This window comes from Dasypus novemcinctus, chromosome 6 (genome assembly GCF_030445035.2).
Source record: "Dasypus novemcinctus isolate mDasNov1 chromosome 6, mDasNov1.1.hap2, whole genome shotgun sequence".
Classification (NCBI taxonomy): domain Eukaryota; kingdom Metazoa; phylum Chordata; class Mammalia; order Cingulata; family Dasypodidae; genus Dasypus; species Dasypus novemcinctus.
In genome coordinates, this window is record NC_080678.1 from 21,604,324 (window position 1) to 21,631,089 (window position 26,766).

The 26,766-nt window shown below is 36.1% G+C and overlaps 1 protein-coding gene across 4 annotated transcripts in view; it reads right to left on the reverse strand.

The window, feature by feature from the left end:
- Window positions 1-26,766, reverse strand: part of CCDC172 (coiled-coil domain containing 172) — a 119,592-nt gene that overhangs the window by 12,215 nt on the left and 80,611 nt on the right. For 2 of the 4 annotated variants that reach the window (XM_058298315.2, XM_071215587.1), the window contains exons 8-9: window positions 8,511-8,598; window positions 6,408-7,676 (exon numbers count right to left, since the gene is read on the reverse strand). The exons of 1 other annotated variant lie outside the window; for it this stretch is intronic. In XM_058298315.2, the coding sequence (XP_058154298.1) occupies window positions 7,641-7,676; window positions 8,511-8,598 (124 nt within the window). In that variant the 3' untranslated portion in view covers window positions 6,408-7,640. Of the gene's footprint in view, window positions 1-6,407; window positions 7,677-8,510; window positions 8,599-26,766 lie in introns of those variants that run through there. One more of the 4 variants, XM_058298317.2, reaches the window with a different exon arrangement.

The window sequence follows — 26,766 nt, forward strand, 5'->3', positions numbered from 1 at the left end:
ATGCACATCAATGTTCATAGTGGCATTTTTCACTATTGGCCAAAGTTGGATTCAACCCAAATGCCCATCAACAGATGAATGGATAAGCAAAATGTGGTATATACATACAATGGAATAATACTCAGCTGCAAAAAGGAATACATGGATGAATCTTGAGGACCTTATGTTGAGTGAAGCAAGCCAGGTGTTGAAGGACAAATATTACATTACCTCTCTGCTATGAACTAAGCAAACTGAGCTGACTCAGAGAGAAAGTATGGAAGACAGGTTTACAGAAAACAGAAAGGGAGAAGAAGGTTGTGAGCCGAAATCCATACGGGTGAAATCTATAAGGTGGAAGTGAGTAGTTGTGCAGTGAAGGGATATGACAGGGGTGTAGGGATACTGTTGGGTTGGGCGGTGTAAGCTTGACAGGGGAATAGGGTGGGGAGGATGGTTTGGATGGTCCATGGGACTGGGGGGATGGTTGGGGGAGGGAGCAGGTAAACACTGGGGATTGGTGGGTACATGGTTGAAACTACAATTCTGAGAAAACTCTTTTGGAAAAATAACAGCGAAGGGTTACTGGATTAGGGTGTTGGATGGTGGGAGAGGGGGGGTCATTTGGGTGCACCTGGTGCAGTCTTCTAGAGAATGTCCAAGTGATCATTTGGCCATAGTGTGTTGTATCAGTGGGGGGAGACCCCCATAATGAGTGAGAAGGAGTTGGATTCCCATACTGGGGAGGCCTGATATGGTCTCAAACAGAGGGGAGGGTGTCTCTTGAGAGTATGGGTGGTTCCTAATAGGGAAGGACACACTAGTGTGTCAAGCCCTCAGCATTGTTGCAAGTATCTATAAATCTTGTCCTTCAAGGAGTGAAGCCTGGTGGTTGCTGTAGGCCCTGAGGAGAGAAAGAGGGAGGAATAGAATAGATGGAAGAGGGGGTATTTAGGGGATAATGGAAATGTTCTGCATGATCTTGCAATGATGGATATAGGCCACGTTAAATTTCATCAAAAAGTTATAAAAGTGTATGGTCTAAAATGTAAACCATAATGTAAACCATTGACCATGGTTAGTAGCTATGTTTCAATATTTTTACATCAGTTCTAACAAATGTACCATCTACATGTAAAAAGGTTATTATTAGGGAAGGGGGGAGAGGGGGAGGATGTTGGGTATATGGGAGTCCCCTGTATTCAGTATGTGATTTTACTGTGACCTGAAACATTTTTCAGGACAAAATGGCAAAAAGTAAGATACTGCGAAAGAAATGGAAGAGAACACCACTGTACATACAGGACAACAGATATTACAGTGCTAAAAGGTAAAACGTCAAGAAATATTCTTTTAATAACCTAATTTTTTACATTATTTTTTAGTTTTTCCAAATTATGTCTTTTATTTCATATGTTTAAACCTATCATTATTATTTCATTTTCCTATTAATTGAATTTGACAATATGCTTGGCTTCTTTTTTTTTTTTTGTCTTTTTTTTTTTTATTGACTTTGTAATAATATTACATTAAAAATATATATGTGAGGTCCCATTCAACCCCACCCCCCCACCCCCCCTCTCCCCTCCCCAACAACACTCGTTCCCATCATCATGACACATCCATTGGATTTGGTAAGTACATCTTTGGGCACCTCTGCACCTCATAGACAATGGTTCACATCATGGCCCATACTCTCCTCCATTCCATCCAGTGGGCCCTGTGAGGATTTACAATGTCCGGTGATTACCTCTGAAGCACCATCCAGGGCAGCTCCATGCAGGGCAGCGTCCAAAGACGCCTCCACCTCTCATCTCTTCCTGCCTTTCCCCATACCCATCGTCCACCATGTCCACTTTTCCCAATCCAATGCCACCTCTTCTATGTGGACATTGGATTGGTTGTGTCCGTTGCACCTCTATGTCACGAGGAGGCTCAGATTCCACATGGATGCTGGATGCAATCCTCCCATTTTCAGTTGTAATCACTCTAGGCTCCATGGTGTGGTGGTTGTCCTTCTTCAACTCCATCTTAGCTGAGTGTGGTAAGTCCAATAGATCAGATTGTAGGTGCTGGAGTCTGTTGAGGCTCAGGACCTGGCTATCACATTGTCAGTCCAGAGATTCAAATCCCCTAAATATATCTTAAACCCCAACATTAACTGCACCTCCAGCACATTAGCATGAAAGTCTTATGAAGGGAGATCCCATCTGAGTCCAGATTCATCACACATAAACACCATTTCCAAAGAGGGGCCATCTGCCCTGGTAGTTAACCCCATCGGCCATGACCATAACTCCCATGGGTCTCTTTAGCCCTCAAAGGAACCAATATCTGGGGGTTGTATCTGCTTTATCTGTCTCTCTGACTCTGCTCAGTTGTGCATGAGGGCAAACCTTCTGGCAGCCTCCAGATTCTTTTTTAGAAACTCGTAGCCATATAAACTCATTTCTCCTTTTCATTTCCCCCTTACTTTAGGTCAAACAGCATTTTAAAGTCATGGTATTTTATGTAGACGTGGATATTCTGCTGATCCGCATTGAACCTTCCGTATAAGGTCATTTTCCAGTTGCATCATCAGTTGGTAGTTGATAGTGGTCCCTCGTTGCCAGGGAGGCTCATCCCCGGGTGTCATGTCCCACGCTGGGGGGAAGGCATTGCATTTACATGCTGAGTTTGGCTTCGAGACTGGCCACATTTGAGTAACATGAAGGCTGACAGGAGGAAATTCCCAGGCACAATGTTGCTCTAGGCCTTGTTCTTATTTTAGGTTTATCAGCTCACAAGCATAGTCATTAGCATCAGGGGCTCACTGTTGAGCCCTCACTCCCTCCCGGTCCCCTTGGCTTCATTTTTAAAAAAGTTTTGGATCACAGAAGGGATACAACAATGGCAGGGGAGGATCATTAGTGTGGGGTGTCAGTGATGGGGGATACCTGGGAGAAAGTTCATCTGGGCATACATATAAGGTATATAAATATGTTCAAATGTTCATGGGACATTGCCACATTGGGTAGAGATTCACACAACAACCAAAAGAATATTGATTTTCCATCTTGGGGAGCTCTGCCACATTCTCTAATGGAACATCAACAATCCCCCAAGTACAGGGGCAATGACTAATAAAAAAGGATGGTCCACTGAGGGGCCCTTGATATTGATGACTATTCTTATGAGTCTTTTGCTCTTCAATTTACAACTTAGCCTAGTATTGTAGGGAACCTGAGAGTTACCTCCTGATAGCCTCCACATTGCTCAACTGTGGTCACTCTCTAAGCCAAACTCAGCATACAAATGCTTTAACTTTCCCCCAGTGTGGGACATGACTCCTGGGGATGAGCTTCCCTGGCACCGAGGGATTACTACCAAGCACTGGCTGGTGATGCAACTGGAAAAAGACCTTGAATAAAAGGGGGGAAAGGTAAAGACAAATGAGTTTATATTGCTGAGAGGCTTCAAAGTGAGTCAGGAGGTCATCAGAGAGGTAATGCTTATGCACGTCTCAGCAGGATCTCGCAGCCAAAGTAGATACTACCACAAATAGTGGGGATCCTGAGGGCTCAGAAGACACCTCTGTCCTACGGTCATGGCAGGTAGCTATGGAGTTTGGTGCCTTGCCTTTGGGCCCTACTTTAGAGTTTGTGCACCTGAGTGTGACAGAGTTGGACTCAGACGTGACTTCTCTACATGCCTCTTCTATCCCTTTTATTAGAACCTATAGTTGGTGCTGGAGTTGGTAGGTGTAAGTCCAAGAGACTTGAATCTTTGGGCTGTCCATGTGCCAGCTGAGCCCTGAGCCTCAGCAGAGTTGTAACACCTACTCTCCAGTTCTTCGGACTCACCCAGGACAACAAACAAGGAGGTGACGATGGACAACCACCATACCAAGGAACCGAGAGTCTACAACTGCAAGCAAGAGTCCCATCCATCAGCCATATGGGTTCAAAGCCCCCTCTCAATTAGAGGTAGAGTGGGCATCACCATCTCAGAATCCTCAGGATTGGGGAATAAAATATGGACTAGAATGAATTTACTGGTATTCTACTATAGACTTATTTTGATTCTAGCAATGGAAGAAATTATATCATTGGTGTGGAGACAGTGGCCACTGAAGGTGCTGAAGTCAGGGAGAGGGAAAAAGAGGTGTAATATATGGGCATTTTAAGGACTTGGAATTGACCTGAATGACATTGCAATGACAGATACAAGCCATTATATATCCTACCATAACCTACAGAATTGAGTGGGAGAGAGTGTAAACTACAATGTAAACTATAATCCATGCTTAGTGGCAATGCTCCAAAATGTGTTCATTAATTGCAATGAAGGTACCGCACTAATAAAAGAAGTTATTAAAGTGGGGGAAAGTGAGAGGTGTGGGGAGTGGGGCATAGGTAATCCCTTATATTTTTTTATGTAGCATTTTATGTAATCTAAGTATCTTTTAAAAATAAATAAAAAATATATTAAAAAAAGAAAAATTTAGAAAAAGTAAAACGTAACTAAACATTCCTACCTCATTTTCAAAGATAACATCACCTTTTCCATTCTTCCATTGAAATAGAAACAAAACAACCCTCTGTTTTGTTAAGATAAAAGGGCCACAAAACTCTAAGACTTAATCCCTGCTTCAGGCTAATGACAAAAAATATTTTTTATTGCTAATTCACATCCTGAAAAAAAAAATTCCCTTGACAGAAAATGTTCTGAACTAGAATCTGAGAGTAAATATATTTGCCTCCCTTAAGTTTTCGGGATGAGAAAGGAAAGAAAAGGGGTCAAAAAGGAACAAAAATTTGGCCTAAGATAGATCAGCCTCAAATCTTAAAAGACTTTTTAGTTCACTGCACAACTTCAATTTTCAAATTTTATGCTATAAATATTTAAAAGACAGAACACCTTACCTGGGTAAATCCAGTATTAAAATCATCACATATTTATTTCTAATTATGTCACTGAACAGATACTGTTGTCTGGACTGCAAATAAATGGTTTTTCATAATAATGTGACACAGTTATGTAAGTTTGATTGGTATGAAATAGAAAGGGACTCTGTCCTTGACATAAACTCTTGAACAGGACTTGTCCAGTGTCTGTCCACCTGCACCTAGGCAGCTGAATTACTGATTGCTCTTCTGGTAAGAGACTCAGTAGATTTTTCACAGCATAATTTCCACTCTACAACAAATTACCAATCCCAAATTAACTTTGTTTTAAGACATTTCTAGATTCTAATTCATTACAATACAATGACTTCAACCTTATCTTGCTTTTTTTTTGAATATCAGTATGAGTTTTCAAGTTCCAAGGGGAAAAGGCAGACAGGCAAAGTGCTCCTCAATTTTTGTTTCTTTTATAGAAGAAAACACTACTATTGACAAAACAATTAATAATAAAGAAATCTTCCTTTACTATTCCTTAAAATTTTTCATTTCCCTTTTTTCCTCCATCTTTTATTTTAGGCTAGGGAAGGAAGAAAGGAAGTTCTAGTCCAGGTATCATGTTCCATGTTCTACAATTTTGTTGCTGCTTCTCTCCCAACCAAAAGCTCTATTTATCAGCAGGAAAAATATGCAGCAAACTATTCGTACATTCTAATATTAAGCCCAAGGGAGAGCTGAGGATTAGAAAGTTGCTTCTGAAAGAACTTCTGTTATATTAAAGAACTATGGTGGCAGGCCATGAACTTCAGAACAGTTATTTTATGTGGGTTAGTATGAGCTTTGGTTATAAATAAGCATGGCAAATTTATTGAATTTATTTAATGAATGAATGCTCATTTAAAAATTGCCTCTCTGTCTAGTCAAAGTATTATTTTCAGAATAATTAAGTTCCATCAGAAACACATTTTTATCCAGCCAATTTCCATTTTTCCTATTTAGGAGTTTTATGAATTACTAATTCTTAAAAGAAAACTAAAAGTAGACCTAATTTACAGCTGATATTTTATATCGATGGCACAGTTTAGTTTCCTACACTGTGATTTCTTTTGATTGTTGTAGTTCATTTGCTTCAGTGAACTTGTTCCTTTGATTACCTTGAATCTATCTGTCCCAGTTAAGCTGATTGGGATCATGTAGGGTAGTGCTTTGCATTCTTCCACCATGCAGTGCTAAAATAGTACTTCATTTTAATTGTCTGAAAACTAGTTTAAATCTAAAGATATGTGTTTTAAGCATTCTAAAATAATGAATTTTTTTCTCAAATTCAAGTCATATGAATCCTGATCCTATTACTGAATATTTAATCCATAAACATTACTGAATATGTAACCTAGATATTCTATACAACAACATGTGAAAGAGCAGTTATATCAGTAATAGTTTAATCTGCATGTATGACATTTTGAGTTATGCAAAAAAGTAGATAGATCTCTAATTTATATTTACATTTTAGCTACAAAATCAATAATGAACAAAAATTAATGGTAAGTTAAAAAAGGCTTTATTTGTAAACTCAATCTGCATATTAATAATATGATATATGAAATTATAGTTATTCACAAGTTTTAGAATAACATACTTTAAAGATACATGGATAAATGGACTAAAAATAAGACAGACCCAAAGTCATGACTAATCCCAATATTTGCATATAAAATAGACTGCAATTCCCTGACATCATTCACTTTTTTCTTGTTAAGCAAAAATAATTTACAATTAATTTAAATATTAAAAATCAAAAGAGACATCACTTCTAAAAATGCAAATTATTTAAATAGATGGCAATTGCTACTCATTCCAAAGGGGAGTGTTTTATCTTTACCAATTTTTTAAAAATATGAGTGAAGAACATATATCCCCCTCCCAATTTAGGACCTTCTTGAGGGTGACTGAAAAGTTTCAATATAGTTTCAGACATTAGAGAAAATGCACATTTCTGCCTAGTCAGGAATGCTAATAAACAGAAAGATACATGATAGAAATTTGGTGGCAATACCAAGTTTGATCCAAGCATAAGTATACTGTGCTCCATTGAATGTTTCAAGCCACCAGCTAAAATGAATCCTGATGGCTATAAGGAGGTTATCTACCTACCCAAGTGGATAAGATATTTTATTCTAGCCATCACTGGCATTACAGAGAGAGACTGGCAGGCATGAATTGCTGGAACAATTGTTGTAGGTGCCCCAGACTTTATAGTCTGATGATGCACTTAGAGAAAAATGGAAATAGCTTTTGTAGATGAAGAGCCTCAGAAGACCTCTGTCAACAGACACTTTAGGATTAGAGACAGATTAAAATGAAAGTAAACATGCAACAACAAAATTGGGTCAATAATCTGAGTATTTCTTCTTATGTGTTTGATAAGACCCAAGGTAGGCAGCAACAAAGAATGGAAAGTACAGACCAGAAAGTATAGATTAGCTTCAGGGTCAGAAGATACATAAGAAGCCAAGGAGCACAATGTCTACTAGTTCCCCTTTCTCTTCCCTTAGAAACAAAATCAAACTACATAAGAATCTTTAAAGATCCTGCAAACAATAAGTCCAAAAATTATTTTTAAAGTTCTAATCAACCAATTCAGCAACAATTTTGACATTGGGACCATTTATTTTATGAAAGAATCTGTTGTAATGAGTACAATTCATGATCTATCACAAAGATTTTATTCTAAAATGCTTTGATCAATTCTCAGATGTCTGGTCAATTCTCTACAAGTTATTCATTTTCCTGAAGACCTTTCTGAGCCAATGTCTAAAAAGAAAACATATAATAATTACTCACAGGGAAAACTAAATTCTTAATAAAAGAATTACATAAAAGTTTACTGATTTTTAGCATAAAAATAACTCTGGGTACTTTGGAATTTTATTTTTGAAAGTTATTCCAAAAATATTACCCTGACATCAGTTATTGGTACATTTTTAAACAAGAAATATTTATAGAAAATAAACGTGAAACAAAATGTAATGTATCAAATTGAAACTAATATTTTAACATACTTTAAAGATACATATATATTTATATATAGATTTATATCCATTAAAACAGAGAACAGCAAATATTCTGTTCATTTTATAAATAACCACAGTAAAAGGTTAAAAGCAATTTAAAGTGCTCCCACACAATCTGAAAATAAGTGTCCAATAATTGAATCCAAACTTTCCAAGATCAGAAAAATCTGAAAGAATTAAGTTTTAGGATAAAACACAATAAAGTATAATTTATGCCTATCAAAAACAAAAAGCTTTTAACCATTATGATAGCTAAACTCCTTTAGTGTATTAATCTTCTGATAGTTTCAGTCAAGGGAATATTGTGAGGTTAGGTTTGAATTTTTTAAAAATTGTACATATTCTTTTTGAAAATATCTTGGTTTATGTAGTACTTAACTCTCCAGGGACTCTGAACAGTTCACAAATTTACATTTTGACCCTAGTTTTGTTTGTTATTGTTTTACAATTTTGTATCTAATGCGATCTATGTGAAGGAAAAAATACTAGTTAAATGGTATGCATACCAGTAAAATTTTCTTACCACTAGGTAAAATAATGCTAAACAGAAGATAAAGAATTGATGATGGCTTACCATCTCCAAAAATTCTATTTCTGATTGGAGAGCTTTACAAACACTTTCCATGTCTTCTTCCTTGTAAAGTTCTAATTCTTTCTTAAGTCTGTTTTAAAGGAAAAATTTACCTTTTTAGTTCAGTAGCAAACTATGTTTCATAATTTTCATTACATGGAAAGTGTTAGATTTGCAGCTTCAAAATCACAATTTCAACTTAAAAGTAACTAATTTGGAAATAAATTTTAATTCTCTATAATTCTGTAACAACTATATAAAATTTGTGGGAACAAAACTCCCATAATGAAAATAAGATAGACTGAACAAATAATAGGCATTTAATAATTAAGGGCCATTAAAAGAGCAATATAGTTTAGTAGAAAAAGAAATGTAGTTTGAAGACTTCTATTTGAGTTCTGTCTCTAACAAGCTGAATAGCCTTGGTTAAATTATTAAATCTCTCTGAACTTCACCTGAAAATATTTAAAAACAGAAAAATATGAACTCTTAGAGTTCTTCCTGCTCTAAAATTGAATGATAACCTTATAACAACATGTAATTAAAATATATTTTAATTTAAGAGTGAGAAACTAGTATTACAGATTCTTTTCCTACCCAATTAAATCTTTAATTCTTTGAATAGCTTGTGATTGTTTACTTAAAAAATATTTTATAGCTATCTTTAATGTGGAAAATAGTGAAGAAACAGTGTTTCACTTCCAACATTATGACAAACATTTTTTTCAAAAAGAAAAGCATAAACAAAAGCATGAGGTGTAGTTGGAAAGGCAGAGAGCTAGGGCCTAAGACTGGGCAGCTAGGACAGTGAACTCTCCTTGTGGGCAAATACTAAGAACAACATTGCCCTCACCATCCTAAACAAGCCTTGGGCCAGACACAAGGTGAAAAGAACTTTTGCTGAGCCCTGACCCTCCAAGTGAAGTTGAAGGGGTGCTAGGTCAGTGGCATTCCCTGAATACCAGAAGAAGCAGAAGAAAATTCTCTCTAAAGGAAAATTTAAAATATTTCAGACCCATATCCCTCCCACAGATTAAGGGCAACTGATGAATTTACAATTAAAGACTACAAAGCACCCAAGAAGGCAAGCCATCCTAAGTAAAGGTCAGCAGAGACAGCAAAAAACAGATCATATCCAGAATATATAAAAAACTAAAAATCAGTAAGAAAAAGACAACACAATAGCAAATGGAGTCTAAAAACAAAAAAAAACCCCAAAAACTTTAATATACTCTTCCCAAAAGAAGATATCCAATGACAAATAAACATATGGAAAGGTGCTTAACGTCCTAAGTCATCAGGGAAATAAAAATAAAAACCACAATAGATACCATTAAACACACACCAGAATATCTAAAACGAAAGCAATCAATACCAAGTATTTGTAAGGATTTTAAAGAAAGAAACCAAAACTCTCAGACACTGCTGGCAGGAGTGTAAATTGGTACAAAAATTTTGGAAAACTGTTTGGCAATGTCTACTAATGGTGAACACATGCATATCATATGACTCAGCAATTCTAATTTGATATATCTACTCAATTGAAAGGTGTTTATATGCACTAGAATGCACAAAGCAGCACTATTTATAATATCACCAAATGGGAAACTATCCAGATGCCCATCAAGTAGAACAGATAAATTGTTTTTTTCATATGGTAATGAGAATAATCTATACATAATAACATGGATGAATCTTGCAAACAAAATACTGAGTGAAAGAAAGACTTCTATGATTCTGTTTTACATAAAGTTCAAGAATAGGCAAAACTAATCTATGCTGTTAGTAATCAGGATAGTGGCTATCCTAGGTGTGTTAGCCATTGGAAAGGAAAATGAGGGGAGTTTCTGCAGGGCTAGTAATGCTCTGTTTCATGACCTTGGTGCTGGTTACATGGGTCTGTTTAGCATATCAAAATTCATTGACATGTACACTTATTATATGGGTTCATATGTGTACTTATTCTGCATACTTTTCTGACATATATATATATATAGTACTTCAATAAAAAGTAAACAAAGAAAAATCAGGAGATTCAACTTGTACTTAGGATGTTGAAAGCTACAAAAAAGTGTTGCATACCCCGACAATGACAGAAAGAAAATCATAACTGTTCTTGAGCCCATCAGAAAGTCAAGTTTATAATGCAACTAAGTGAACTAAATTCCAAAGATTAACAAGCCCCTAGAAAGAGAGAAAGTATATACAAACTGTTTCATCTTTGGAGAACATGGAAAAAAGAGGTGGCTAAACATAAAAATAAGTAAGGAATCATCAAAAATGTCAATAAATTCTATAAATTTCATTGTGGATTTGCAAAGCAGTTTAGAATAACTGGGAGCCCCTGATAGAAGGGGAGATGGCAATCACTTGCAAACTAACATGGACCTCCAGTTGTGCTTTCACAAGTATGACTGGGAACAGGGCAGGAGACTGGAGACAGTCCTCCTTGGTGTCACCAATGTGTAGGTGATAACCTGTTGCTGTTGTGGATCAGACACAAAACCCCAACACCTGCCCAGACTCTTCCCTCAAAAGTAGTAACAAACTAAGGCACAGAAGAAGTGGCAAGAAACCCTTCTGGCCCCTGGTCCTAGACAAAATTCACTGCTTCTTGGAGAGAGGTAAGTAGCCTTCTTAGACACAGGATTCTGCACTAATACTGATAGCTTTTATTAAAAATGAATGTTGAATTTTGTTAAATGGTTTTACCGAAACTATTGAGATAACTAGGTGTATTAATCAGGGTTCTCTAGGGAAACAGGATCAACAGGAGATATCTGTAAATAGTATGAGATTTTATAAAATTCTCTCATGTGACTGTGGGGATGCACAAGCACAAATTCTGGAGGGCAGGTTGCAAACCAAGGCTTCCAATGAAGGTCCTTGATGAGTTCCCAGGAGACAATGCCTATCTGACATATAGCTGGAAATTCTCTTTCTGAATGCTGAAATCACTCCCCCTTTTAAGGCCTTCAACTAATTAAGTAAGACCTCACTCATTGCTGATGGCAATCTCCTCAGGTATTTGTAGATATAATCAGTCATCTATGCAATCAACTCACTGATGATTAAAGTCCATGACTACTGGACACTATTATCTGGCCAAGTTGACACATTAGCCTAACTATTACAGCCCACTGCGTGTCAGCTTGGCAGCCATACATATCACCTTAAACCATAATTACTTTCTAAATAAAAACAGTAACACACACACATATATATTTCTACTTAACAATACTGAACTGTCCTGTATACAACCAGAAATTCATTAATTTCCTCCAGAATAGGGTACAAGTCCTTGGGTAATATTTACTCTTAAATTTAAAATCCTAAATACTATGACCTGAAACTAACACAACTTATGTCATATGATAAGGGAAAAAAGGAAATAAAGATATTCATTTCATGTACATATATATATATACAGTCATAGCAAAACAAGGAAGAAATGTTCATGACCATTACAATCCTCATTTCTGTAACTGGTCAGGTGGTTGAAGTTCATATTTATCACTACCTTCTTCCACTACTCATTACATGTTCACTTTACCCTCAGCAAGCACCTTAGCTGACTATGGTTCTTTGCTTGATGGGGTGACCCAAACTTTCATTCCTGAAGATTCTGGGCCATTGTCAGTCCTGCTTAGATTGATCTGATGCAGTTTTCTATTGAGTTTAATCACCAGGAACGGCAGTACTAAGAGACTCCCTAGGCGATTTCCTGTATTCCAGGCAACTCTTCTTTATCTGCATTGTGTAGGGGCAGTCCTATTTCCTCTTGATAGTCAAGATCAAACACCCCAGCCAGTATAGTAACTCCCTTCTAGAATTGTTGATTTAGAAGCATCAGAAGCCCAAAGTGGCCAGGTGGCAGTCTTAACTTCCAGTTCAATGGAATCGTTGCTGTATTCCCTGGTAGAACACTGCCCTAGGACTATAAGGCATGGCCACATATTTGGGGCAATAATTTAGTCTTCAAAAAGCCATTCCACCATTCTTTCAATCCAGCTGCTTCAGGATGATGGAGAATATGTTAAGACCAGTGGATTCCATGAGCATGTGCCCATTCCTGCACACCATTTGCTGTGAAGTGGGTTCCTTGATTCTCAGAAGCAATGCTGTGTGGAATGCTATGGTTGGAGATAAGACATTTCGTAAGTCCATGGATGGTAGTTTTGGAAGAAGCATTGAGTGCAGGAAGGCAAAACCATATCCAGAGTATGTGTCTATTCTAGTTAGAACAAATTGCTGCCTCTTCCATGATGGAAGTGGGCCAATGTAATCAACTTGCCACCAGGTAGCAGGGTGATCACCTCAGGGAATGGAGCCATATCTGGGGCTGAGTATGGGTCTCTTTTGGGGGCAGATTGGGCACTCAGCAGAAGCTGTAGCCAAGTTGGCCTTGGTAAGGGGAAGTCAATGTTGCTGAGCCCATGCATAAGTGGGAAAGAGACTAAGTGCTGACCAAAGAGTGCTGACCACAAGATTAAAATCTTCCTTTGCTGAAGTCATCCTCTGGTGAGCATTCAGAGGGGACACAAACAATTTCATATTTTTTGCCCAATCAAAAAAGATCTATCCACATACCTCTTCCCTAGACTTCTTTGTCACCAATTTTCCAGTCATGTTCCTTCCAAGTTCCTGATCATCCAGCCAACCCACTGGCAGTCAGTGTACTAATGCACCTCTGGTCATTTCTTCTTCCAAGCAAAATGAACAACCAGATGCCCTGCTCAAAGTTCTGCCCACTGGGAGGATTGTCCTTCACCACTGTCTTTCATGGATGTCCCAGAAAGGGGCTGCAGTGCCGCAGTTGTCTACTTTCAGGTGGTACCTGCATATCATGCAGAACCATCTGTAAGCCAGGTCTGAGTTTTCTCTTCCTCTGTCAACTTATTTTTAGGAACTCCACAAGAGGCTATAGCTGTGGGCTAGGAAACGAAGGTAACACAGCAAGAGAAGTGACCATGGGCATTTGGGCCACTTCCTCATGGAAACTATTTGTGCCTTCAGGACCCACTTGAGCCTTATCTTGTACATACCACTTCCATTTTATGATGGGGTGCCGCTGTGTATGCCTAAACCTATGGTTTGGTGGGTCAGATAACACCTGGCTCATGATAGGCAACTTGGGTCTCATGGTAACTTGGTGGCCCATGGTTAAGCATTTCATCTCTACTAAGGCCTAGTAGTAGGCCAAAAACTGTTTCTCAAAAGAAGAGTAGTTATCTGAAGATGGCAGGGCTTTGCTCTAACATCCTAAGAGTCTGTGTTAATGATTCTCCTATAGGGGCCTGCCAATATCTCCAGACAGCATCCCTATTTGCCACTGACACAGCATCATTGGATCTGCTGGATTATATGGCCTAAGTGGCAGTGCAGCTTGCACAGCAACCTGGACCCATTGCAAAGCCTCCTCTTATTCTGGTCCCCTCTCAAAACTAGCAGCTTTTCTGGTCACTCAGTAAATGTGCTAGAGTAGCACACCTAAATGAGGAATATGTTGTCTCCAAAGTCTGGAGGCCAATTAACCACTGTGCTTCTTTTTTGGCCATAGGAGGGGCCAGATGCAACAGCTTATCCTTCACTTTTGAAGGGATATCTTGACATGCTCCATACCACTGGATACCTAGAAATTTCACCAAGGTAGAAGGACCCTTTATTTTTGTTGGATTAATCTCCCATCCTCTCTCATGCAAATGCCTTAGCAGTAAGATCCAGTCAACATGCTATCATCAATATAATGGATCAGTGTTATGTCTTGTGGGAGGGAGAAATGATCAAGTTCCCTATGGACAATATTATGACATAGGGCTGAAGAGCTGATATAACTCTGAGGCAGGACAGTAAATGTATATTGCTGGCCTTGCTGGCTAAAAGCAAATTGTTTCTGGTGGTCCTTACTAATGGCAATTGAGAAAAAAACATCTGTCAGATCAAGAACTTCATACCAGGTTCCAGGGGGTGTGCTGATTTGCTCAATGATACCAAATTTGGAACAGCAGCTGCGATTAGAGTCACTGCCTGGTTAAGTTTATGATAATCTACTGTCATCCTCGAAGATCCATGTGTTTGCTGCACAGGCCAAATAACAGAGTTGAATAGGGATGTGGTGGGAATCACCATGCCTGCATACTTCAAATCCCTGATGGTGGCAATGATGTCTACAATCCCTCCAGGAATCCAGTATTGCTTTTGATTTACTATTTTGCTAGGTAGGGGCAGTTCTACATCTTCCACTTAGCCTTTCCTACCCTAATAGCCCTGACTCCGCAAGTCAGGGATCCAATGTGGGGACTCTACCAGTTATTGAATATGTCTATTCCAATTATGCATTCTGGAACAGGGAAATAACCACAGAATGAGTCTGGGAACCCACTGTGAGAGGTACCTAAGATGAAACTCACATGATCACCTGGCCTCCATAAGCCCCTACTCTGACTGTTGACTACAGTGACATTTTGGAATTAATGTCACTTCTGAGCCAGTGTCTAATAACCCCTTAAAGGTCTGATCATCATCTCTCTCCCAATGCACCATTACCCTGGTAAAAGGCCATAGGTCTTTTTGGGGAAAGCGGGGAGAAAAATTAACAGTGTAAATTTTTGGCAGTGTAACAGGATCCTTCAAGGGTCTCTGGATCTGTAAACTTTCACAAGTCTGGGAATTGATTAAGGGGCCATGATTCTGTGTTTCTGTAATTCAAATTAGGGTTTTGTTCACTCGACCTAGACTTCTGCCTATACAGATCAGGTAGAAATTTAGTAGATGGTCCATTTGTTTTACTTCTAGGTACCACACGGTCTTTTAGTCATAGCTGTATGCAACTCAGACACTTTTGATTGCTGCTTTGAGTCTGCCTTTCATTGTGGCAGCCACGTCCACCTAGCCCTTGGCAATGAAGTGCTGCTACTTGGTTTCTACCAGCCCAAGATCCGATCAACCCCATAACATTTAAGGATTCTAGTTCTGTGACAGCAGTTCCCACAGTAATATCTGGACTACAGGAAAGAGCAACCACAGAGCTCTTCAGGAAAGATGGAGTTAATCTTACAAATTTATTCCTCACAGTCCTGGTTAAAGGTGTGTCTTCTGGACATTCCTGGGGTGGGTGGGCAGGTCTTAAATAGTGAATCCATTCTAGCATTCCAATATTTCTAAGCCTTTAGATCCCCTCATCTACAATATACTAGGGTAAATCAGGCATCTCGACCTCAGACATTCTAGGCCATTTTGTGGTTCATGTTTCAGCCAGCCACCAGAACAAACTGTTAGAGCTATTTCTAACCCCTTGAGCTACATTACTTAATCCAGAATCTCGGCTTGTGGGCCCGTATCAATAAATTCAACCTCATCCAACTTTATATTTCTTCCACCATTATCTCATACCCTTAATATCCATTCCCATACATATTCTCCTGATTTCTGTTTATATAAATTGGAAAACTCATGTTTCTTTTAGAGTATAGCATACTTCCTCATGGGGCACACTTTGTATTTTGTCTTTGTGGGTTTGAGAAGAGGGATGATGGAGGTGAGTAAGGAGAAGGATTAGAAATGTCTTGCAAATTACTAACATCAGGGAATTCCTTTGCATTTTTATCTGATGAGACAGGATTAATCTCTTTAGGCAGAGGTTGGACGGCAGACGGCAGACTCTTCACGGCATTGTAGGCTTTAGTTTGGCTGGGGCATGCCTCTGGGCTGGGAGGAGGTTTGGATTCCCTAGGGCAGGCAGGAGGCTGGGTGATACAACCTTGACATTGGGTGGTCTCCACAGGGCAAACCATTACTTGTTTATCTGGCAAAGCCTCAGCAGAATTTAGGATTTCAATGTCTTCACTGATATTATCATCAACACATATATCTCCATCCCAATTCTCAGCTTTCCACTCCTTTCCAATCAATGCCCTCATTTTAACAGCAGACACCCTGCAAGGTTGAGGTTTTCATTTCTGTTGTAACTCTGCTACTCATACAATGAGACTCTGAATCTGGTTTTCAGAGATTTTGAGTTTGCAGCTGCAAGAAACAAGATTTTCTTTCAGAGCACACATAGAAACTTTCACATCATTCATGTGGGGCTTAAGTTTCAAATTTGAAGCCTTTAGCTCATCCCTTTCTTTCATAACTGTATCCAGATATTTAGGAACAGTCAGCCAACATCACTGTACCTTTTAACCCTACAAAACTCTGTTAGGGTACTAAAAACACTCTCACCCAAATCCTTGTCTCTTATAAGCACAGAAGTAGTTATATCCAGTGATAATATTTTGCATATCTCTACTGCCAACACATACCATGGACTGTCAGTGGCCTCTTGATTACTGGAAACAGAGTCATTAGTGTTCTTGAATCAGGGTAGACAGCCAATTGCAAAAACCCCGAACCAATTCAGAAGTTCCATTTTTAAGATTCTGTTTCTCAAGAACCACTCTGGGTATCAAGCTGTATTAGTCAGGGTTCTCTAGGGAAAAAGGACCAACAGGAGATATCTGTAAACAGTAGTAGACTTTATAAAATCCTCTCACACAACTGTGGGGATACACAAGCCCAAATTCCACAGGCAGGCTGCAAACCAGGTGGTCCAAAGATACCCTTGATAAGTTACCAGGAAATGCTGGCCTTCTAACATAGAGCTGGAAATTCTCTTTCTGAATACTGAAATCACTTCTCTTTTTCCTTCATCTGAATTTATGAGACATAACTCATTGCTGATGGCAATCTCTTTCATTTGTAGATGTAATCAGTTATCTATGTAATCAACTCACTGATGATTAAGTCCATGAAATGCCCTTGTATTACAATTAACCCATTGCTTGCTGGCCCAGACAACTGGACACAATTAGCTGGATGAGCTGACACATTAGCCTAACCATCACGTTATGATTTTTCTTCTTGAGTCTGTCAATAAAATGAATTACATTGATAGAGATTCAAATATTAAACCAATCTTGACTTCCTCTGATAAATTTCACTTGGCCATCTTGTATTCTTCACATTATATATTGCTAGATTTGATCTGCTAATATGTTCTGAGGATAGTGTTGTCCATGTTTATGAAGGATATTGGTTTATAGCATTTTTTTGTTGTGATTTTATCTGGCTTGGTGTTAAGGTGATGCTAGCTTCATATAACAAGTTCTGGAAGACTGTATAGAATTAGAATTATTTCTTCCCTAAACATTGGGTACAATTTACCATTAAGGCATGGACTTTTCTTTGTTCAAATAATTTTTAACTTTGAGTACAATTTATTTTAAAAAAATAAGACTATTCAGGTGATTTGTTTCTTCTTGAGTGAAATTTGGTAGTTTGAGTCTTTCAAGGAATTTACTGTATTTAAGTGGTCAAATTTATTATCCTGAAGTTGTTTGAAACATTCCCTTATTATACTTTTAATGTCTATAGACTCTGCAGTGATTTCTCCTCTTTTTAAATTCTGATATTGGTAATTTGACTTTCTATATTTTTCTTGATCAGTTTGGATATTGGTTTATCAATTTTTTTATCTCAAAGAATAAGCTTATTAATTTCTGCTCACTCCTTTCTTCTGCTTGCTTTGGGTTCAATTTGCTATTCTTTCTCTAATTTCTTAAAGTAGAAGTTTAGATCATTGATTTGAGAACTTTGTTTTCGTGTAAGAACTTAATGCTATACTTTCTAAGTACTGCTTTAGCTGCCTCCCTCAGATTTTGATATATTGTTTTTATTTTCATTAATTTTAAAACTATTTCTAATTCCCCATGACTGCCTCTTTAACCCATGGGCTTTTTTTTTTTTTTTTTTTTTTTAGGAAAAGTGTTCTTTATTTTTCAAATATTTGGGGGATTTTAAAGATATCTTTTTGTTATTTCTTTCAAACTTAATTCTGCTGTGGCCAGAGAATATTATTTTTGTGTTATTTTAAATCTCTTAAATTTGTTGAGCTGTCCTTGAGTACAATGGCCCATGAGCACTCAAAATGAATGGTTATTCTACTGTGGGTAAGTTTCCATAAATGTCAATTAGGTCAAATTAGTTGATAGTATTGTTTAGATCTTCTAAGGTTTTTTCCTTTCTGCTCACTTGTTTCATTTAATTACTGAAAGAAGAGTGTTGCATTCTTCAACAATAATTGTACAGTTGTCACTTCAGTCCTATCAGCTTTTGCTTTATGTAACTTGAAACTCTGCTGCTAGATGTATATACATTTAGGATTGCTTTATCTTCTTGATGAATTGACTTTTTGTCATTCTGTAATATCCTTTTTATCCCTGATACTATTCCTTATTCCTAAAGTCTATTTCTGATTAATATGAATATAGACACTTCAACTTTATTTTGATTAATTAGTGTTTGCATAGGATATCTTTTTCCATTCTTTTACTTTTAAGCTATCAATGTTTTTAAATTTAAAGTGGGTTTCTTATAAATTCCATATAGTTTTGTCTTGTTCTATTATCTAATATAAAAGTATCTGTCTTTTATTTGGTATGCTTAAACCATTTACATTTCATATGACTATTTATATGGCTGGACTAAATATCTATCACCTTGCTAGCTGTTATCTATTGGTTCCATATGTTCTTTGTTCCTTTTTTCCTCTTTTTTATGCCTTCTTTTGGATTGATTTTTTTTAATTATTGAATTTTGTCTGCTCTACTGGCTTATTATTTATACCTATTTTTTTAAAAATTTTCAATGGCTGTACTTGGGTTAGCATTATACATCTTCAATGTATTATCATGTACTCTCAAATAATATTACACTGCTGCAACTACAATACTATATTTCTTATTTCTGTCTCCCATTTTTGTTGTATTTGCATCATACATTTTTCTTTACATAGTCTATAAGCCCCCAAAATATTGCTATTTTTGCTTTAAATAGTCATTTATATTTTCAAGCAATTAAAAATGAAAAAAAAATTATATTTACTCCATTTTAACCATTTCTAGACGACTTTGTGTGTGTGTGTGTGTGTGTGTGTTTAGATTCAAGTTTCTAACTGGTATATCCCTCTTTCCTAAAAAACTTAATAGCCTTTTTAAAGTCTGTTGGCAATGAATTCCCTCAGCTAGTGTTTGTCTAAAATTATCTTCATTTGCCTTCATTTGTGAAAGATATTTTCACTGAAAAAAAATTCAAATTGACAATTCTTACTTTTAATATTTTAAAGATGACATTCCATTGTCTTCTGCCATTCCAAATAATTTCTGACAAGATGTCTACTGTAATATTTATCTTCATTCCTTTGTATGTAATGTGTCTTTTCCTTCTCTGCCTGAATTCACAATTTTCTCATTTTTTATTTTCAGTAGTTTAAGGAAAATGTGTATAGATGTTTGCTTTTTTCCCCTATTTATCCAGCTTGGGGTTCTCTGGGCTTCTTGTATCTGTACTTTGAAACATTTCATTATTTTTGTAAAACGTTCTGCCATTATCTCTGACACATACAACAGTATGATTCTTATATGCATTATTCTAAGCCAAAGAAGCCAGCCAAAAAAGTCAACATTGCATTTTATTCTATTTATATGATATTTTGGAAAAGGTAAAACTAGGAAAAGAATAAATCACGGGTTGGAAGTGGGTTAAGGGACAAGAAAGAACTTTTGGGGATGAAGGAAATATTTTGAATTTTGATTGTGGTGGTGGTCACACAATGAAGTATTTGCCAAAACGCACAGAACTTTATACTAAAAATGACTGTTTTCACTGTATGTGATTCTACCTTAGTAAGCTGATCTTAAAAAATACAATCATAGGAATTCATGTTCCTAGAAAATAATGACAATCACCTAAATCAAAATCTCTCAATAGGGACAGCAAATAAAGCCACCATAAGCCATATCTATGGCCTAACTAGAAAATAGAGACTATTAAAAACTTGAAAGTGCATTTAATAGGAAAATAAACATATAAATCCAGCAGAACATATTCCTAAAGTCTACACAAATGCACAGAGTTGGGTAGTAACTGAACGAAAGAGAAGAGAAAGGAAAAATGGAATAGGGATATAATCAGAACACAATTAAATCACTCTCAGAAATATAAAGTCCCACTGTGTAGGAAAACACAGAATAGGTCTAATACCTCATAGATGAGAACACTACCTACAGTAGAACAAAAAGTTTTTAAAATCAATGGCTTTCTTATTTTTTGAATAGGAAGGGTTGTTGTGCTTTTTGTGATTTTATGATTTGCTTTTGTTTCTCCAGGGAACTTAACTTGCATTGCTTGCTTCCTTTTCTGTCTTTAAAGCTTGTGCCTCTTCCTAGTTGTCTATTTCTTCTACAATAACCATAGCTAAAATGGAGAAAGTTATCAAAGAACTATACTTTCAACAAAAAGTAAAAACAAAAACACTGTTAGAGACCAAATAATCCCAGTACTACATAAATTGGTATAGAGAATTCAAAACCAAGAAAACTTCCTTCTTTTTCTGAAGCATCATAACTATGATACTGCACTCTGATAAAGACAGTGTGTACAAACACACACATGTTGATCTATGAATACTGATGCAAAAATTCTAAATAGAATATTAGTGAAAAGAATCTAATACCACATTAAGTAAATAACAAATTATGACTAAGTAGGATGTATTCTAGGAATAAATGTATGGACCAATATTATAAATCTATTAATATTAATATTTCTAAGGAGAAAAAAATTAATGATTATCTCCAGATATGCAGAAAGGACTTTTGAAAAATACAAAACCTATCCTGATAAAACCCTCAATAAAAATCAGAATTAATGGATACTCTTCACATTTTGATAAAAAAATATATGTCATTCCTAAGATTAGCATCTTATTTATTGGGGAAACCATAGAGTCAATCCCCTTAACATAAGAAACAAGGCAAGGATGTCCACTGTCTCTATTACTTTTTAATGTTTTGTTGGCAGTATTAGCCATTGAAATTAGTTTAGGGAAAACAATTAGAGGAATAAGAATTTGAAAGATGAAGTAAAGCTACTTTAATTTTCAGGTGATATAAAAATATACATGGAAAACCCAAGAGAATATGTGATAAAAAACAAACTCAAATAATAAAATAATTCACTAAAATAGCAAGATATAAAAGTAGCATACAAAAAAATTGCCTTCATTGACCATGAATTTTCCTTGGATAGGACACCATAAAAGTTAACTCTTACATTTAATATGATGCCAATAAATATATTAAAATTTTCCAAATTGATTCTAAAGTTTATATGGAAAAATTAAAATTAAAGGAAAGCCTTTGAATTTTTTCCTTATTAGGAAAATTCTGATAAAGAAAAACAAAGACAGGTGACTAGTTCTACCAGATAGTAAAGCATATCATTAATCCTTTATAATTAAAACAGTGTAGTGCAGTGCATCATAGTAGGAAGTGCAATATAGTAGGAAGGCAGAAATAGACCCAAGTACAAATGTATATTTAGTATATGATAAAGGTGCACCTCAAATCGTAGGAAAAGAAGATGGACTTTTTAATAAATGGTATTGGGACAACTGGAGAGTCATTTGCAAAAAAGCTAAAATTGGACGTGTACCTCACAGCAAATATAAGAATACAGTATAAATGGAGCAAGTATTTAAATGTAAAAAATGAAACCATACAAGAACAAAATGAAACCATATAAATTCCTTCATATGTTCAAGATGGGCAAAGGTTTTCTAACTATGGCTCAAAATAAAGATGAGACAAAAGAAAAGATTATTAAATTCAACTATATGGTAAAAGTTGCATGGCAAAAAACAAGTAAAATCAAATATGAGTGACAGCTTGGGAGAAAATATTTTCCACATACATCACAGATAAATGACTAATTTCTCTAACATATAAATAAGTTTTATTGATAAAGAAAAAAAGAACCAAATCCCTGATAGATAATAGAAAAAAAAGGCATAAACCAGCAATTCCCAGAAAATCATACACAAATCGTCCTTAAATATATGAGAAAACGCTCAACTTCACTGATAATAAAAGACTTGCAAATGAACTATACACAGATAACATTTATCATCTACCAAATTAGTAAAACTTCAAAAACTTAACTACACCCTCTTGATGAGCCTATGGGCAAACAGGTATGCCCAAACATTGCTGGTGGGAATTCAAAACGATTCAGCCTCAAGGGAGAGAAGTTTGAGAGTATCTAACAAAATTAGTTTTGTATTTTATCTTTGACCCTGCCCTTCCACATCTAGGAATATACTCTATAAACACAAAACAATATAGGTACAAGGTTATTTATTTCAGCATTATATGTAATGACAAAATATTGGCAAAAATTTAAGTGCCTATTCTTAGGAGACAGGTTGAATAAACTATGATACGTACACATAATGGAGTATTACAGAGTTACAAAAAGAATGAAGATGATCCCTCTTAACAATATGGAGTGATTTCCAAGATAAATTAAGTGAAAAACAGCAAGATACAAAAGACTATAGGGAAGTGGACTTGGCCCAGTGGTTAGGGCGTCCGTCTACCACATGGGAGGTCTGCAGTTCAAACCCCGGGCCTCCTTGACCTGTGTGGAGCTGGCCCACGTGTAGCGCTGATGTGCCCAAGGAGTGCCCTGCCACAGCGGGGTGTCTCCGTATAGGGGAGCCCCACGTGCAAGGAGTGCACCCCGTAAGGAGAACTGCCCAACACGAAAGAAAGTGCAGCCTGCCCAAGAATGGCACCGCACACACAGAGAGCTGACACAACAAGATGACGCAACAAGAAGAAACATAGATTCCTGTGCTGCTGACAACAACAGAAGCAGACAAAGAAGAACATGCAACAAATAGACACAGAGAACAGACAACTGGGGTGGAGTGGGGTGGGGTGGGGAAGGGGAGAGAAATAAAATAAATAAATCTTTATTTTAAAAAGGAGAAATAAAGATTACATATATATATACACACAAATATGTTTATTTTTATAAAAAGAAACACACTGAAGATAAACCACAAAACAGTGAAATGATTACCTTCAGTGGTGAGTGAAAATGGGGTGGAATGGATAGGGAATGGAATTAAACTTTCTGGGTGCACCTTTTTACATATTTTTGACTTTTGAATCTTTTTTTATTTTTAGGAGGTACCGGGGTTTGAACCCAGGACCTCATAGATGGGAAATAGGTGCTCAACCACTTCAGCTACATCCGCTCCCCTGAATCATGTTGATATTTTCTATATTCAACAAATAAAATTAAATCAATAAAGTTGAGGAAAAGAACCCTAAAGCTTGACACAAAACTTGAGTTGAATGTAAACAGAAACAAACTAAAATGCATATCAAATTTATAATCAGAGAGAAAAATAAAAAAGAGTAAGTCTAAATAACTTTGCCTCTGGTGAATCTTGGGACAATTTGAGCATCAAAAATAATGATAGTAATGGATTATAACATATAAAATAAAAAATGAATTCATGAGTCCATAATGAATAAAAAAGAAATAAATGAGAGGGGGGACCTCTCTCTTTTAAAGAATCTTACCAACTAAGAAAATCATGTTGCAACCAACATTGTAATTAGTGATTCAGGGAAGAATCACCAGTGGATACCAGAATGACTGAGTGAGAGGTTATTTGGGAAAAAAGTATGCATAAGGTATCAAAGAGTCATTCCTTATATTACTTATTAGTGATAAATGGAAAACAGTACCTTCCCAGTGGAGAAATCTGGCAGATATTACCTTAACTAAATGATCGCAGTTAACATTACCAACAAGGAAACAAATTGATATTACATGCCTCCTGACATAATGCTCTAAGAAAGATACTGCCAAAAATAAAAGTTTAACCTGAATCTAATCTCAAAGGAACAGACAAATCCAATTTGAGGAACATGCTACAAAACAACTGATCTAGACTCCTCCTCCAAAAAAAAAAGTCAATGCCATGAAAGGCAGGAAAAAGCTGAGGAAATTTTCTTATTTAAAAGTATATAAAGAAAACATAATTTGTAAAACTTGATTGATTCTAGGTGTAAGAAAGAAAGAGTAAGGAGGGAGAGAAGGAGGAAGGAAGATAAGAAAAAGAGAAAGGAAGAGAAAAAGAAAGATAAAGGAAAAGTAACTATAAAGAGCATTAGTAAGGTAATAATGGAAATATGAATACAGACTGTTTATTAGATAATAGCATTGTATTGAAGTTAAATTTCTTAAGTGTGTTAATTATATTGTGCTTATGTAGAATATCCTTGTTTTCAAGAAATACATATTGAGGTTTTTAGGGGTCAAGTGTTACATCTGCAACTTAAATTCAGATGATGCAGAAAGATAGACAGATGGACAGACAGGTAAGTAGATGATAGATAGATGAATAAAGGGTTTATAGGAGTTCATTACACCAATATAATTTTTTTGTAAATTTAAATTTTTTCAATATATAAATTTGGGAATAAAAGAAAAAAATGTGCCAAAAAAGTAATAAGAAAATACAATGAGCAACTTTATACCCATAAATTTGAAAACTTGAATGAAAAGGACAAATTCCTAAAAAGATAACTTCCCCAAACTGACTTTAGAATAAAGAGAAAGCTTTAATAATATTATAAGTATAAAGAAAAACTGAATAACTGGTCCAAACATTCCTACAAAGAAAACATCAGGCCCACGTGGGTTCAGAAGTTCTAAACACTTTTAAACTTCCAAGAATAGATCATTCTAATCTTATATAAACTTTCAGAAAGTAGATAAAGAGATAATACTCCAATACTTATTTTATGTGGTCAGTGATAGTACAAAAAGAAAAAAAAGTCAATCGCACTCAAAAATGCAAAACTTTAAAAATATTATCAAAACAAATCAGCAGTATGTTAAAAGATATATGTCATGACCAAGTTGAGTTATCTCAGAAATGTAAATGTGGTGATTTGGAACTATGAACTCCCCAAAAACAGGTTCTTAGATTTAATCCATCCCTGTGGGTGTGAACCCATATTTAAGTAGGACCTTTGGATGGGGTTACTTAATTCAGTTAAGGTATGGACCAACTCAACCAGGATGGTTGACTTAAAAGAAAAACAAAAAACCAAAACAAAACAAAAAACCACCACTCTGAGCAAACTGGGAAAAAGAAAAGAACTGCTTCAATCACATGAGAAAAAGCAACATAATACTCTCAACAAAACATTCATAATAAGGACAAGAACAAGAAACATTCCCTTAAAATTAGTAAAAACATTTCATAATGTTGTACTGGAGCCTCTATCCACCACAGAAGGATATACCTCTGCCCCACTGATACCAGACTTGACTGTGTGACTTATTTTGGGAAATGATGTGTGAGCCCAAGTATCTTGTATCTCTTCTAAGCAGAAGATTTAAAGAGGGATGTAAGTTTGATTATAATCTCCCATCCCTGTACCATGAAACATTCTATCTCCCAAACAGGGGCCATTTCTTCACCCTTGGTACCAAAATGAAGATGAAGAGGAGCCAGCTCCTAATGAACATGTAATATGAATGAGAAATAAACATCTGTTGTTGTAAAACACTGAGATTTGGGGGTTGCTTGCTTCTAAAACATAATTTAGTTTAAGTCACAGAAAAGATATTATTAATAATGAGAAAGTCACTAGAATTGAGCATCAGTGGTTCCTCATGTCAAAAAAAAGAGAGACACCAGGCACTACATGCCTCCTGAAAGAAAAATCACACTACTACCTACAAAATAGTCTTGCCAAAAAATTCGACCTCAATCTGATCAAGCTTCTAGATCAAACTACCAATTAACAGAAAATAAATGTCAAGTGAATATGTTTACAGCAGGAGAATGTAGGTAGTTCCAAACAGTAGGAAACACTACAGGTCAAAAAAACTTTTGAATTCTTCAACAAATAAATTTCAAATAAAAAATTTAGAATACAAAGGAGAAGTTGAGTTTCTAAATTGAAATCAGTATTTAAAAGACTTATCAACTAATAGTTACATGTGATCCTTTTTAGAGCCTAATTTAGACAAAATGAAAATACAACATGTATAGATAATTGGAAATTTGAACACAGGTAAAGGAGAAAGTGGGAAGTTAAATGGAGAGTTAAAATGTACTGTGGATGCTGCTTATTTATACTTAAGGCTCCGTTTTAATATATTTATTTTTCAAATAAAATGGTAGGGATCTTTCTTCCCACTGTATTATGAACAATACTTCCCATCCTCCTTTCAGTTCAAGATTCTGTAAAATCTTTCTTGCTCAGCAGAACTGGGTGGTGACCATTCTCCATTTCATTTAGCTAGTAATAAGAATGACAGACTATAGAAATTGAGGGCATTTAGA